Source organism: Nicotiana tabacum, chromosome 17 (genome assembly GCF_000715075.1).
Source record: "Nicotiana tabacum cultivar K326 chromosome 17, ASM71507v2, whole genome shotgun sequence".
Lineage (NCBI taxonomy): Eukaryota > Viridiplantae > Streptophyta > Magnoliopsida > Solanales > Solanaceae > Nicotiana > Nicotiana tabacum.
In genome coordinates, this window is record NC_134096.1 from 21,432,466 (window position 1) to 21,449,311 (window position 16,846).

The 16,846-nt window shown below is 36.7% G+C and overlaps 1 protein-coding gene across 1 annotated transcript; it reads right to left on the reverse strand.

Moving 5' to 3' along the window:
• Positions 1-4,060: 4,060 nt before the first annotated feature.
• LOC142171725 (uncharacterized) lies at positions 4,061-4,465 on the reverse strand. The gene has a single exon (XM_075235419.1). The coding sequence runs from the start codon at positions 4,463-4,465 to the stop codon at positions 4,061-4,063; it is 405 nt and encodes a 134-aa protein (XP_075091520.1).
• Between the last annotated feature and the right edge of the window lie 12,381 nt (positions 4,466-16,846).

A 16,846-nucleotide genomic window follows, 5' to 3' on the forward strand; every position in this document is an offset into this window, starting at 1 on the left:
TTTCAACTTTGTCATTACCTGATCTTATCTTGTGAGGTGATCCATAATTTTCCTTTGTTGCTCTCTCAAGATTTTGACCGTTTCAACAACGTATTCAGCATCTGCATCATCAGGAGTTGGACTCCTCACATGTCAAGAATTTTGACTTTCGCGAACTATAGTTGTTTCATCTCCTTCATTGCTGGTTTCATTGGTTGAATCATCACGTTGGAACAATATTCTCACGTTCATTGTGTGGTCTAACATTATAGGAATCGTTGTCATCATTAGCTGTCATATTTGATTTTTCTTTTGCTAAGAAATGAATCAAAATCTATTAGTAACAGATAAATGGATCAAAACAATTACACAATCGTCTATGCCACATGGTGGGCGCCAAACTATTTACTCGTAAAATTGTATAATTAAATTTATAATGAGGCTTACAAACACATAAATTAATTTGATCCAGAAATATAAAATAAACAAGAACATAAATAAGATTATAAAATAAATTTTAAAGGACATACAAGTCAATAATGTTATAGAATGAGAGCTTATTCAAGTTTGTGTGTAGAATGTTTCGTGTCTTACAATGGATACTAATTCTCCGGTAACAGAAGTAAGAACGATATTAAGAACAAGGTAAAAGAATGATGTTATAGAATGAGAGCTTATTCAAGTTTGTGTGTAGAATGTTTCGTGTCTTACAATGGATATTAATTCTCCTATTTATAGCTATATTTAGGGAGACAAAATCCCCAAATCAAGCTCCTCTTGAATGAGAATAAAACTATCATTGATGGGTGCATAACGGTTGGCTATAAATGCAAATATTCTCTGTAACGGCTGCTCATTCAATGTTATCCGATATCAATTCTTCAAATTTTTGCTATCGGTTATCGTGTCTTCGGAATTCACCCAACACCAGTCACATGCTTACAACCGGTATCAACTATTTGCTGACTCACATCTTACCTGTTTTCAACTCCATGTGTCACCTCCTCATTCATCCAACTGTCATTAACCAATTTTACTGCATACAATAGTGTCATTTGCTATTTAATCAACATTATAAGTTTTGTGCATTAATAGTGGACTAGTTTTTACATCATCAAACTAAATTGATCAAACATCGGCATAACATTTTATAACAAGTATGATATAGTAACTCAAATATAGAGTAATAACCTATTAAACTTGTATATAATCAATTAAATTATATTTATCGTATAAAACTTTTTTATGCTATTAATATATATTATAACTTAAGTCGTTAAATCAATTTTCAAATATCCTAGCCCATTTCCCTTTGGGTCTTGGAATCCCAAGGGAGGGAGGGAGACGGGGTTAATCGTGAAGTACCCTAAAATAGAATTATTGTATACAGAATTAGTGCCTGAGATCTTGTTGGTTGGTGGGGTAGGGGAGATTGGACGTACGCAAAGTCGCAAACATAGACAGTGTATATTGAATTCCTCAAAAAATAAACCTACCAAGTCAATTCGTCAATATTTTTAGATGATTTACATACTATCTGAAAAAACATATATTCAGAGCAAGTAGAATAAGATGAAAAAATAATCGTTTTCATACTAAGATAAAACATCAGGTAAAGAAGGTCCTTCTATTTATGAAAACGAAATGTATCAATTTAGATCCTATATAAAAAAAACTCAATATACACTTACTGTAGAAACATATTATAAAGGAATTACTTATTGAGGAAAAATACGATGATAATGACGGAAGTGACGCCATATCTATTTATTCATAATTTAGCTCCGGAGGTAGTGTATGACAACTGACAAGTCACAACTTGATTATATTTATTGAAATACAAAATGGACCTACTCAACATTTGGTTGCAAAGATGATTTTATCAGATACAATTTGTTGTATTGGTGGAAAAATAGACTCACCACGTGGACTAATAATATGTTGACGGATGGCATAAGAGTCAAAACGATAAAGAAGAATGAAGATTAGAGAAGGCATAAGTAAAACATTCACGTGATCGTCTACAAAGATATCATACCTAATAGCTGGAAAAGAGAAAACAAGTGCAGAATGGATAATTAAAGGCCACGAAGATGAAAGATTCATTAATAGCCATGAATATGAAAAGAAATCAGCATAATCCCTAATTGTGCACGATTAGTTGTTATTACCATAACTGTTACAAATTGCCCATATAACGGGAAATCAATGTAATAAATATTAGTAACACACAGAAATTAAGTAGGACGAATCAGTTACAAATTGTACCCTTATATAAATCCACTTACCATATTTGTACCCCCATCAAGATATTCACGAAATTATACTATCAATCATCTATATTTTTACTACTATCTGATGTTAGAAGATCTTATTCTCTCTTATTGGAAGGAAGTTGCGACTATCAATAAGATTTTTTTTCCTTATTCTCTCAATATTTTATTTTCATTATTTACTATTCATTTATATTAGGAAAAGTGAAGTAAAATTGGTTATTAAACAACAACATACCAGTATAATCCTACATAGTGGGATTTGGAGAGGGTAGTGTGTACGTAGACCTTACCCCTACCTTTGTGGAGGTAGAGAGACTGTTTTCAATAGACCCCCGGCTCAGGCAAATATAGGTACCATAATAATAACAAAAAAATAATACGGGACAACATCAAAAAACTATGTAGAAGCAACATACAAAAAAACGAAAAAAAAAGAAAGAAAGAAAAAATAGGTATTCAAATACGCCTACTACCAACCAAATGCGAGAGTACGTACTAACACTACAGTATGGATAATCTAGACTACCTAACCTACTATCCTAATCTTAGACCTCCATACCTTCCTACGACGGGTCATGTCCTCGGTCAGTTGTAGCTGTGCCATGTCATGCCTAATTACCTCACCCCAACTTTTCTTCGCCCTACCTCTACCTCTCCTAAGGCCCTCCAATGTCAACCTCTCACACCTCCTTACCGGAGCGTCTGTGCTTCTTATCCTCACATGTCCAAACCATCTAAGCCGTGCTTCCCCTATCTTGTTCTTAATAGGGGCCACACCCACATTGTCCCGAATAACTTCATTCCAAATCCTATTTAATCTGGTGTGCCCGCATATCCATCTCAACATCCTCATCTCTAATACTTTCATCTTCTGGACGTGAGAGCTCTTGGCTGGCCAACACTCAGCTCCATACAACATAGTTGGTCTGACCACCGCTCTGTAAAACATACCTTTAAGTTTTGGTAGTACCTTCTTGTCACACAAAACATCGGAAGCAAGTCTCTCTTTCATCTATCCCGCCCCACTACGATGTGTGACATATTCATCAATCTCCCCATCCCCTTGTATAATACCAATGTACTTAAAACTCCCCCTCCTAGGGATGACTTGTGAATCCAGCCTCACATCCCCTTCCATTCACTGAGTAGCGTATCTAAAATTACACTCCAAGTATTCTATCTTGGTTCTGCTCAGCTTGAAACCTTTAGACTCCAGGGTCTGTTTCCACACCTCTAACCTTGCATTAACACGTTCTCGCGTATCGTCAATCAAAACAATGTCGTCTGCAAATAACATGCACCACGACACCTCCCTTTGGATGTGGCGAGCCAGTACGTCCATCATCATGGCAAACAAAAAAGGGCCCTGATGCAACCCCATCATGATCGGAAAATGGTCCGAGACCCCTCCCACTGTCCTCACACAGGTATTCACTCCCTCATACATGTCTTTAATCACCCTAATGTAGGCCACAGGTACTCCTCTAGCCTCCAAACATCTCCACAAAACCTCCATTGGGACTTTATCATAAGCCTTTTCTAAATCGATGAACACCATAGGCAAGTCCCTCTTCCTCTCCCTATATTATTCCATCAATCTCGTAACAAGGTGAATGGCTTCCGTAGTTGAACCCTGGCATAAACCCAAATTGGTTCTCGAAAATAGATACCCTTTTCCTCACCCTTAGCTTCACCACCCTCTCCCACACCTTCATAGTGTGACTAAGAAGCTTAATACCCCGATAGTTGTTGCAATTTTGGATATCACCCTTATTCTTGTACACAAGAACCATCATGCTCCATCTCTACTCTTCGGTCATCTTTTTCATCCTAAAAATAACATTAAATAACCTAGTAATCCACTCCAAGCCCGCCCTGCCCATACTCTTCCAAAACTCCACCGGGATTTCATCTGGTCCGGTTGCTCTGTCCTTGCTCATTTTAAGCATAGCCCCCACAACCTCCTCAATTCTAATCTGCCTGCAATACCCAAAGTCATAACGACTCTCGGAGGATCCCAAATCATTTAGAACAATGTCTTTGTGACCATCCTCATTCAAGAGACTATGGAAGTAAGTCTGCCATCTCCGACGGATATGCGCTTCATCCAACAAAACTCTACCTTCTTCGTCCTTGATGCACTTCTCTTGGTCCAAGTCACAGGCCTTTTTATCTCTGGCAGCTTTCTTAATGCACTGCGTCGTCCACATCAGGCTCGCATCCCCACTACTTGTCTAAGCTCCCATAGTAAAAAACTTAACCCCTAGCTCCTGCGCTTCGTCTTCAGTCAAGGCTCCCCACTTGATCTTAGGTTGGCCATGCACTGCCATCTTTCGCTTCTTCCTCGTGATCTCAAGGTCCATCACTAGGAGCCTTTGAAGGGTCGTGAAGTTCTCACTAGGGATGACCTTGCAATCCGTGCAAAGACCTTTATCAGACCTCCTGCAGAGAAGATAGTCAATCTGGGTCCTTGCCACCGAGCTCCGGAATGTGACCAAGTGTTCCATCTTCTTCAGAAAATTCGAGTTTGCTATTACCAAATCAAACGCTCTAGCAAAATCCAGCTGTGAAGTTCCCCCTTTATTTCTATCTCCAAAATCGAAACCATTATGTACATCATCATATCCCCCAGACATCGCGCCAATGTGTCCGTTGAAATCTTCTCCGATAAAAAGTTTCTCAGTGTGCAGTATACCGCGCAACATCTCATCTAAATCCTCCCAAACACGTCTCTTGACTTCCTCATCCAAGCCTGCCTGGGGTGCGTACGCACTGAATATGTTCAAAGTAAATCCACCAACAACTAACTTAATACTCATCAGCCTGTCGCTCACTCTCCTAACCTCTACGTCTAAATCCCAGAGGTCCTTATAAACCAAAATACCAACCCCGTTCCTGCCCCTTGCTCCCAGAAAACCATAGTTTAAACCCGTCTGCATCCCGCACCCTATCTCCTACCCATCTAGTCTCCTGTACACAAGATATATTAATCTTCCTTTTCTAGAGAATCTTCGCTAACTCTATAGAATTCCCAGTCAAAGTTCCTATGTTCCAAGACCCAACTCTCAACCTGGTGGCTCCCTTAGCCCTCTTATCCCTCTTACCCCCTTACCTCCCGCACCCAATCCCCCGCAATGACCCCTCTTCCCCCCCGAGGACAAGACCTTACCCTATCATTGTTCACCAAAGCCACTATAATCTAAGGGACACTACACAAGCACTACCCCAAAACATGCGATGAATTTACAAATAAAATAAATCACCGAAATATAATATTTAACTAAAAGGCAGTAAAACAGGCAACGACTTAAACTACACCAACTAAAGGGAATTAATTCTACAACTAGCAGTCACAAAAACCAGCAAGCAAAGATTCAAGACAAAATGATAAATAGTAATCAAAGTTCTTGCTAATGTAAATAGTAAGAGTTAATATGGACAAGATCAAATATGCAGGAAACAGATACTATTAATGCTAAAATAGCAAATATCGATATAAAAGAGGAACGGTAAAACATGGATCGCAGTGCCTGGAATTCTGTTTGTCAGAAGCAATGGAAATTTGCTGGTCGTTCTTAGGCCTCGATTCCGAGCCCTAGTTTCTTTGTCCTTAAAACTATTGTCTTTGATCATAAAAACTCTTTTTGGTTAAACAAATTGGTTCCGTTACCCGGAAATCTACTACTTTTCTTTTACATATTTTGTCTTTTAGCAACAAATTATATCTGGAACTGATCAAATTGTTCAGTTTGAAGATGGAAAAAAATGAAGGACTCCTCCGCACAACACACCTACACATTCTCCACAACATTCAGGAGAAAATTCACCTGTTAGATCTATTAATCGCAACGCTGGACAACAATATGAGGAACAGTCAAATGTGCAAGATGACTTGAAATAATTTATTGCACAGCAAATCGGTGAAAGTTTGCATGCTTTAGCAAGTGGGTTACCAAGTGTTGTTTAGGTTCCACCACTAGTTAATATAACTATGGAAAATCCTTATTCATGGCTTGAAAACTCTGGAAGTGGAGAGATACCAAATAACTTTGGAGCCTGAGGGTCAGGTACGCCAAATAATTATAATTTGTAAAATTTAGTTCTCACTTTGCAGAAGCAACTCAAGGAACAAAATGAACGGATAGAATAGATACTGGGAGTATCACCTATTATTAAAGGAGTGGATATAGATAAATATTCACAACAGCTAAGGAAGTCAAGTGCAGCACCATTACCAATACCAAAAAGTTCAAAATACATGATACTCCTAAGTATGGTGGGACTACCGACTCACGGGATCATGTTACTGTGTTTACTACAAGAGTAAAATGCAATGACTTAACCAAGCAAGAAATTGAATCAGCATTGTTAAAAACAATTGGTGAAACCCTTACGAAGGAACACTAACATGGTATTCTCTCTTACACGAAAATTCAATTAACTCTTTTGCTGAGCTTGCAGACTCATTTATAAAAGCACATTCGAGAGCTCAAAAAGTAGAAAAGGGATGCGAGATATTTTCAAGGTAAAATAAGGAAGTACGAAATTGTTCAGAGAATTCGTGGATCGCTTCCAACGAGAAAGGATGATGTCACACACGTACTTGATAATTGGGCAGCAATGGAATTTGCTAGCAACCTGAATGAGAGAAGTTCGGAAGCTACGAGAAGGCTAAAGGAGAGTTTATGTGAATTTCCAGCAACTACTTAGAATGATGTTTATAACAGGTATAACATAAAGTTACGAAGAGAATAAGACACGGTATCCCAACCAATGGTGGAAGAGAAATTCATATCTAGACAGTCAGAACCAGAAAGGAGATCCAGAAAAAAGAATGAAGCTTACATGGGACCTGCGGGCGAGATCTTAGGCCAAAACCAGAACATGCACGATTTGAGCAGAGATCGCGGCAGAAGGATGCATGTTCTTCTTCCCAATTCAAAAAGGAACATGGTATGACAAGAAAAAACGATCAAATTTTCCAATCAAAAATAGGAGATTACAACTTCAATGTCAGTACTTCCGAGTTAGTAGTTGTGTTAAGAGGAATGGGCGATAAGATATGTTGGTCCAATGTCACGATCTAAAATACCAAACCTTCGTGATGGCGCCTAACACACCGGCTAGACAAGCCAAAACAAAACAAAACAATAAAGAACTAGAACAACAGAATTTATAAAAAATAGTATAAGTCTGAAATCTCAATATAGCGAAATACTGCTAATACAAGCTAAATCCCTTAGAAACTGACAAATACGGAGTCATGAGCTCTATATTGGAATATAAGTCTGAAAACTAAATAGCAATACTGTCTGAACTGAAACAATAGTACATAAGAAAAGACAAGTCAAAACTGCGGCCAAGAATGCATCTCTACCATGCCTCTCGGCTCAGTCCAACAAGAAAGTCTATTGCTGATAACTGGTCCCCACACTTGGATCTGCATAATTAAATACAGAGTGTAGTATGAGTACAACCAATCCAATATACTAAATAAATATCTTAACTAACATCGGTGAGGTAAAAGAAGCAAGAATTATAAATGATACCTACTATAACCTGTACAGTTTTTTAAATCCAACAAGTACAGAACAATAATATGATCATGTATAAAGTACCGAAAGGACTATCTGTATGTGTGTGTATAATTACTAAATCTCTATTCAGCCACTGGTACAATATATAAGATGATATGCAGATAAATCAGATAATAAACCATGGACATTGCAAGTAAAGGTGAAATGCAATTCCAAACAACACTGGTCAAAATTTTCCTCAACCTTTCCATATTCATACCAAACCACTGATAAATTTCCCTCAATAACCGCGTGTACACCATCAAGAGAGAAACATGAGAGGGTGACCCTAGGGGGATGGATCCGTATCCATATGCAAGCACGGCCAATTCAACGTGCTACCAGCCTGGCGTGGTCACACGTTCAATATCATAATCCGCCCGGTGTGATCATATGTATAATATCATAATCCGCCCAGTGTGGTCACAGGCATAACAACACAATCTGCCCGACGTGGTCACGAGCATCTAGTCCAATCATATCACATAGGAGTAAATAAACATGAACACATGTATATGATGAATGAATAACAAATCTCATGCTCCTGGACTGGTATAATGACATGTTAAAGTGTAGGCATGTGCAAAGTGTGCTATCATAGCTCAAATCGGAAATTTCATCACAGAAATAGCATAAACCAAGTTCATTCAGGGATTTAACCTCTATGTAGCCTCAAACATGGCTCAGGTAGTTTACAACAAGGTTACAAACATGAGAAACATTATAGCTTAAAGTTTAACAGTCAACTCTAGGCACATCATAGCCTAAGCACTACCTGAGCATGAATAAATACTTTGGTGTTAGCACAGGGGCTCAAACCCCACACATGTGGCACCCAGAGCACGTAGCTATCACAAATAATTCAGGCAACTAGTGCCTCAATGAAGTTTAGATAAGATACTTATCTCAGGCAAATCAAATCACCCCGCTATCAAGCCCTTCCCACGCGTATCAATCTTCGGACGACACGAATCTAGCCAAAATAACGTAATACCATCAATAAAGCCGTAAGAAATGGTTCCAAAAGATAAAGCTAAGGTCTTTAACTCAAATCGAAAAGTCAACCAAAAAAGTCAACGCCTGACCCGCACCCCGGAACCCGACACAATTCACAAATTTTGAAAATCCATTCACTTACGAGTCCAACCATACCAAAATCATCCGATTCTAACCATATATCGACCCTCATATTCTCAAATTTCACTCTCCAATAATATAGTACAAAAATCTCCAAATTCTTACATAGATTCATGAAAATTAAGTGTAATAATCAATGGTTATTCAATATTTATGGATAAAAATAATTAAAAGTCACTTACATATTCAATCTAGGAGGAAAAATCTCTAAATATTGCCCCAGTCCGAACTCCAGAAACCCAAAAAAAAATGAGAAGAAAAGACCAAACCCTCGTCTTAAAAGCTCATGCACAGCGATCCCGCATCTACGATACCGCTTTTGCGAAATCCACTAAAACCCCGACCTGCCGCTTTTGCGGCTACATTCCCGCTTATGCGGGTCCGCTTCTGCGGTCTTACTTGCCCTTCTACGCGTCCGAACCTGTGGAAGCCTTCCGCATCTGCGGTCCCAGCCCCTCAAGTCAAAATTCGCTTCTTTGGAACTCTCCTCGTAGAAGTGCATTTGCTTATGTGGAAACTTTGCACGCACCTGCAAAATTCCCTTGGCCAAACCCTATTCTGCTTCTACGTCTCTCCATTCGGACCTGCGATTTTGAATATGCGGATAATCCCACCGTAGATGCGATTACACCAACAACTAAAACCTTACAACAATGCTTAAGTCCAAATATCGATCTGTTAACTATCCGAAACTCACCCGAGGCCTCTGGGACCTCAACCAAACATACCAACAAGTCCTAAAACACGATATGAACTTGCCCGAAGCCTCAAATCACCTCAAACAATGCCAAAAACACAAACCGCATATCGATTCAAGCCTAATGAACAAATGAACTTCCAACTTCTAAAACTTATGCTGAATCATACCAAACCTATTCTAAATGACCTCAAATTTTGCAAACAAGTCATAAATGACACAACAGACCTATTCCAACTTTTGGAACCAAGATTCGACCCCGATATCGACAAAGTCAACTCTTGATCAAACCTCTCAATCTTCCAAACCTTCAACTTTTCAATTTTTGCCAAAATGCACCAAATCAACTTACGGACCTAATCCAATTCTGGACATACGCCTTAGTCCAAAATTACCATACAAAGCTATTAGAACCATCAAAACTCCATTTTGGATTCGTTTACACAAAAATCAAATTCCGGTCAACTCTTCCAACTTAAGCTTCCAACATTGGGACTAAGTGTCCCGATTCACTCTGAAAAATCCTCAGAACCAAACCAACCACTCCGACAAGTTACATAACCACAAATGAACATAGAATAAGCAATAAACAGGGGAACATGGCTACAATACACAAAACGACTGGTTGGGTCATCACACCCAAAGAGATAAGATCATATCCTAGTAAAAGAAGCCAAAAACTTTGAATGTGAATTCCATAATGATCACGATCGCAAAACAATAGATTGCAGGTTCCTACAAGCAGATGTTGATTATTTTTTGAGAAAAGGCTATTTCACTGACTTATTTAGTGAGAAAGAAAAACAATCCTGTATGAAAAATAGGGAAGAACCACCGAAGCCCTCATCATCAAAGAGGACAGTGAATGTAATAACTTGGGGTGAGGCGGTTAATAGAGCTATATATACGGAAGCAAAAAGAACAGTCAAAATCTCAGTAACCCATGGGAATCAGATTCAACAAGTCTTGGAAGGAGATACCATAATATTTAACGATGAGGATACGGATGGCTTGTTCATCCCTCACAACGATGTATTGGTAATATCTTTACTTATTCATGATACTAATGTCAAGCGAGTTTTGATTGATCCAGGTAGCTCTGTGAATATTATATTACTTAAAGTGGTCAATAAGATGCAAGTAATTGATTGCGTGATACTCTCAAGGCTCGATCTTTGTCTGGGTTCGACAATTCAAGTGTCATAACAAAGGGAGAAATCACGCTATCTACATTTGCCGAGGTTATCGTGAAAGACACAAAATTCCAAGTGGTGGATACAGACATGGCTTACAACATAATTTTAGGAAGGCTTTGGATTCATGACGTGTACACAGTACCATCACTTTGCATCAGATTATCAAATTCCCCTCACAGTTGGGAATTCGTCATATTATAGGATATCAACAAATGGCACGAGAAACCAACACAGTTGTTGTGGCGAGTGGAACATCCAAAGATGAAGATGAAAAATAACAATTATAGTGTTCAACTGAAGAGAATTTATTTTCTACCTCAACTAGAAATGCGAGGAATGAAGCAGATATAGATGCGAGAATAGACGTGATCCAAGACCCAGAGGAGAACTAAGTTATTAAAACAACTAAGGAAGAACTCAAAGTTGTTATATTGTTCATCTACTGGCCCGACAGAAAAGTTTATGTTGGAACGAACCTAAGCTCGGAGTTGAAAAGTAAGTTAATTGAAGTTTACGCACTAACGCTGATTGTTTTTCCTGGTAGCACTCATATATGATAGGTATTCCACCGGAGTTAATGACTCATAAGTTAAATAAAAATTCATTACACCCTCCGGTGAAGTAAAAGAAGAGAGTAGGGAGCATTCAAAAATCAGGTCATTCAAGATGAGGTAAATAAACTTTTGAAAATTGGTTCAATTCATGAGGCAAATTACCCTGACTGGTTAGCTAACACTATTGTGGTGCCTAAAAAATAAAAAAAATGGCGAGTATGTATAGATTATACTGATCTAAATAAGGCATGTCTTAAAGATTTATTCCTTTATCGCATAAAGATCAATTAATCGATTTTACTACTGGTCATGAACTTTTATGTTTTTTAGATTCTTATTCTGGATTTAATCAAATAAAAATATATCCCCAGGACAAGGAAAAAACGTCTTTTATTACAGATAGGGGGACTTATTGCTACAAAGTCATGCCTTTTGGCTTGAAGAATGTCGGAGCTACGTACCAGAGGTTGGTGACCAAAATATTTCAAGAATATTTAGAAAAAATTATGAAAGTCTACATCAATGACATGCTAGTAAAATCAGCGCAAACAAAAGATCATCTCAAGCATTTGAATGAAACCTTTGACATACATCGAAATACAACATGAAATTGAACCTAGAGAAGTGTACCTTTGGTGTAGCCTCAGGTAATTTTTAGGTTTTCTCGTCTTTAATGGGGGGGACTGAAGTAAATCCGGCTCAAATTAAAGCAATCGAAGAGATACCGAACGTACTTACAAGTAAAATAAAGTATAAAAGTTAACTAGGAGAGTAGAAATTCTGGGGAGATTCATATCTAGATCCTCAGAGAAGTTTTTTAAACTCTTCTCACTATTGGAAAAGAAAAATCAGGTTGAATGGACTGATGACTGTCAATAATCTTTGAAATATTTGAAAGCATATCTATCAAAACAGCCTTTGTTGTCAAATCCAAGGGATGGAGAGAGATTACTCATCAACTTATCCATATCAGAAGTGACAGTAAGTGCGATATTGGTGCGAGAAGAAAAAGGTACGCAATCTCCAATTTATTATATTAGTAAGTCTTTGTTGGAAGCTAAGACACGATATCCTCTTTTAGAAAAACTAGCACTGGCATTAATAATGGCATCAAGAAAGTTACGATCATATTTTCATTGTTATCCTATTTTTGTTGTAACTACTTTTTCATTAAAAAATATTTTATATAAACATAAATTTTTAGGAAGATTAGCTAAATGGGCAATAGAACTTAGTTAATATGATATTTTTTATTAGCCACGAACTGCCAGAAAGTCATAGGTACTAGCAGATTTCAGTTCGAGCTTAATTCCTGAAGCTGAAAATGAGGTACGAGTATTTACTGGATCTAATATGGTGACTTGGACATTATACACATATGGATCTTCAAATGTAAATGGAGCAAGTTTGGGTATTGTCTTATTTTTAGGCAAGCAATAAAATATAACCCTATAAATAATAATGAAGTAGTTTATGAAGCGGTGATTGCAGGTTTGGAACTTAAAAAAGAGATAGGAATTGATAAGGTTGAAATCAAAAGCGATTCTCAACTCGTGGTAAATCAAATTCAAGAAAATTACGTGGCTAGAGGAACACGAATTCATCAATACCTAAAAAAAGTACTGGAATTATTGCACCAATTCCGAGTGTGGAAAGCAATTCAAATTCCAAGAGAGCAGAATGCGGAGGCTGATGCATGAGCAAATTTGGGATCAGTAGCCGATGTGTCGAATACAGAAAATGCAACCATAGTGCATCTATTCCACTCAACGCTAGATCAAGCTATGAATGAGGTAAATTTTAATAATTAAACGTGTGATTGGAGAAATGAATTCGTGAATCATTTGCATTATGGAGTATTACCTGAGGATAAAAGATAATCCAACGGCTACGAATGCAAGAAACTCGACATTGTTTAATAGAAGGCAATTTATATCGAAAGATGTTTGACGGACCTTTAGCTCAATGCCTTGGGCCCTCACAAACTGAATACGTGATGCGAGAGATATACGAAGTACATTATGGAAATCACATTGGTGGAAGGTCACTAGTGAAAACACTAATAAGAACAAGATATTATTGGCCAAAAGTAGAAGCTGAGGCGAAAAACTTTGTAAGAATATGCGATAAATGCCAACGGTATGCAAATAATATGCATCAGCCGGCAAAATTGCTTCATTTGGTTAAAGAATAGCACACTTCATGAGTGTGGACAAGTTTATGACAATAAGAACACTTAGATCTAGATCTTCCAAAACAACCTCCTCCTCGTCTATTCTCTATAATTTGAGATGCCCGATTTTTCACTATTTGGGATACGAGAATAGAGGAGTCAAGTGTCTGTAATGGGATCACTGGGTGAATTGGTGCTGCAGTAGGGTTTTCTAGTACAACAGTGTTAGAAGACATGTTGGTGAGAAATTTGAGTAAGGATATTTTTGCTGAAAAAGATGAATTTTGCAATAGGGTTCTAAGGGGATTCAAAGAAGAAGAAGGGTTTGTAAGAGTGAAAGGGAAAAGTGATACGTAGTGGAGAAGTTTATAAACGAAAAAAATCGTTGTCATAATTATCTCGAAAAATGGAGGAAATATTTGTCGAAGCACGAGATAACACGTGTTTGGGTCATTAAATATGAAGAGACATGCGTCCTTTCAAGCGTTAGAAATCATTCAGAAACTTTTTCGCCAAGAAAAAAAGGTCTTATCTACTTCCCGTTAATACTAAGTTGTGTCACCGAAAAGTAGGGGACTATCTGTATGTGGTAAAATTGATTAATGACAGTTGGATGAATGATGAGGTGACATGTGGAGTTGAAGACAAGTAAGATGCGAGTCAGCAAATAGTTGATGCCGGTTGCAAGCAACAAGCATTTGACCGGTGTTAGGTGAATTCCGAAGATAGGGTAATCGATAATAAAGATTTGAAGAATTGATATCGGATACCATTCAATGAGCAACCTTTACAGAGAATATCTGCATTTATAGCCAACCGTTATACAACCATCAATGTCGGTTTTATTCGCATTCAAGAGGAACTTGATTTGGGAATCTTGTCTCCCTAAATATTGCTATAAATAGAAGAATTAGTATTCATTGTAATACACGAAATATTCTGCACACAAAAGCTTGAATCAACTCTCATTCTATAGCATTATTCTCTCTCTTTTTTTTAATAATGTTCTTACTTCTGTTACATAGCCAGGCTTGTATTTCCTTTAAAATTTATTTTATAATCTTATTTCTGTTCTTGTTTATTTTATATTTCTGGATCAAATTAGTTCACGTATCTATAAATTACATTATAAATTTAATTATACCGTTTTACAGATAAACAACTATTAAGTCATCTTCTAAGTTATCCGTTCCTTGCTACGATAAGATTAACGGGAATGGTTCGATTCGACAAATAATTTTATATACCATATCAAGTTTTTAGTTATGCTATTTTATATTAACCAAACTTAATTTTTTGAAATTGTCCCAACCATTTCGATTTTCTTAGGTTTCAGTACGTTTATTTTTGGTATTTCTTTAAGAGTCATATAAGAATCGCTAATACAAGTTAGAATATGATAATATGCATATTTGCATAGGACTCAACCAAACTCTCTAGACATTTTTAGTTTAAAAGGAGATGAATCAAGAGACATGAAAGATAGTAAAATATAAATCCATCCCACGATTCTACAAACAACTTTTTACAAGCTAAGAAAAGTCAAGAGAAATACAAACCACAAGAATGTAAAAATATAATTAAGCCATGATTCAATAATAGGGCCTACTAGAAAATTAAGTATCCAAAAATAAAAATTTGAATCATAAGAGAGGCAAAGATTGAAAATATTTAATACCATATGGCTTGCTACTCAAGATTGGAATTAATTTTATTTCAATAGGAGTAGAAAAATAAATTTGAGAATTAGGACATTGGATGTTAAATATCGGGGCATTTGCATCTATACCCACTTCTGGGGTCACAATTAAAGTTATACCCACTTTGCACAAAAAAATGCAAACTTATCTACTTTAGGATCAACTTCAGACTTATCGGGTGTGACGTTAAAAATAAATTAGTCTGAAGTGCAATGCACTTAAGGTCAATTAAGTCTAAAGTATAAAAGTTACACTTAATATGCATTTAAAGCCAAATAGGACTGGAGTGCAACAAATACTTTCATGCACTTAAGGCCAAATATGTCTGAAGTGAAAAAACTACACTTTAGATGCACTTAAGGCCAAATAGGTTTGAAGTGCAGCCAATGTTTTTATGCACTTAAGACCAAATAGGTCTGAAGTGAAAAAAATGTACTTCAGATGTACTTACGGCCGAATAAGTCTGAAGTACAATCAATATTTTCATACACTTAAGGCCAAATAGATCTAAAGTACAAATTGCCTAGAAACAGAAACTTGATCTTCGAATTTCAATAATCTTATACAAGATTTAACACCTAAGTCTACTCTAAATGAGCTCAAATTTGAAATATAACCCCCAAATATCATCAAGAACAAATTTCAATCATCGACTGGTCAAAATCATAATCAACAACAACAACAATCTAATCCAACATATTGGGGTCTAGGGAGCATAGTGTGTACGCAGACCTGGCCCCTACCTTGTGGAGAGAGAGAATGTTTCCAATAGACCTCGCTCAAGAAAGTAGAAGCATCGCATTAATGAAAAGAAACAAAAAGGGACATCAGCGAGAAGCCATGTAAAAGATTGCATAAATAACAACAAGATAGTAAGATGAATTTGTCAAAATAATAATAAATCTAACAAACCATTTGCAATTAAAAAGAATTAGAAGAAACCCTAAGCAGTAGTTAAAAAAAAAAAAAGCGCCATAGCAACTCATAACTATAAAACACCATAAATCATCTTAAAACTGCTCACAAACACCATATAAATCACCGTCACCTTTATTTTCACAGGCAAAAGGAGGAGCAGGAAGGGCTTGAAGTTGTCTATACTTGGGGTACTAATTAATTTTTTTTAAAAGTGATACAAATTAAATGGGGGCTAACAATTAGCGCGCCCGTGAAATTTAGCTTGTAGCTATATACATAACCGCAAGCCCATGGGAAAAATATTAATGGTTTATTAATTTTAAACATAAAATATAATTTTCATATATAATTTATTTGGTGCGATTCACTACTTTTTAAACTTATTTCCATAACCTAACAATCAGTACAATTCGTAAGATTTCATTGGTTCATATTTTTAAAAATTCATTGATACCCCTAAATTAAACTATCCTACCTTCACACATTATTTTATTTGATAAAAATATGGTAAACAAAATCAATGACGATAAAAAAAGAAAATGAAAAGAAAGCAAGAAAAGAAAGTAGTGTTTGTGCTAACAAATAGAGGATAATGCGTTACACGTGTATAATTAATCAATCAGTTGACTAATCCCAAAAA

Excerpts from the sequence above, each read along its gene's own strand:
- LOC142171725 (XM_075235419.1), bottom strand. The coding sequence starts at position 4,465 with ATGTGGACGACGCAGTGCATTAAGAAAGCTGCCAGAGATAAAAAGGCC.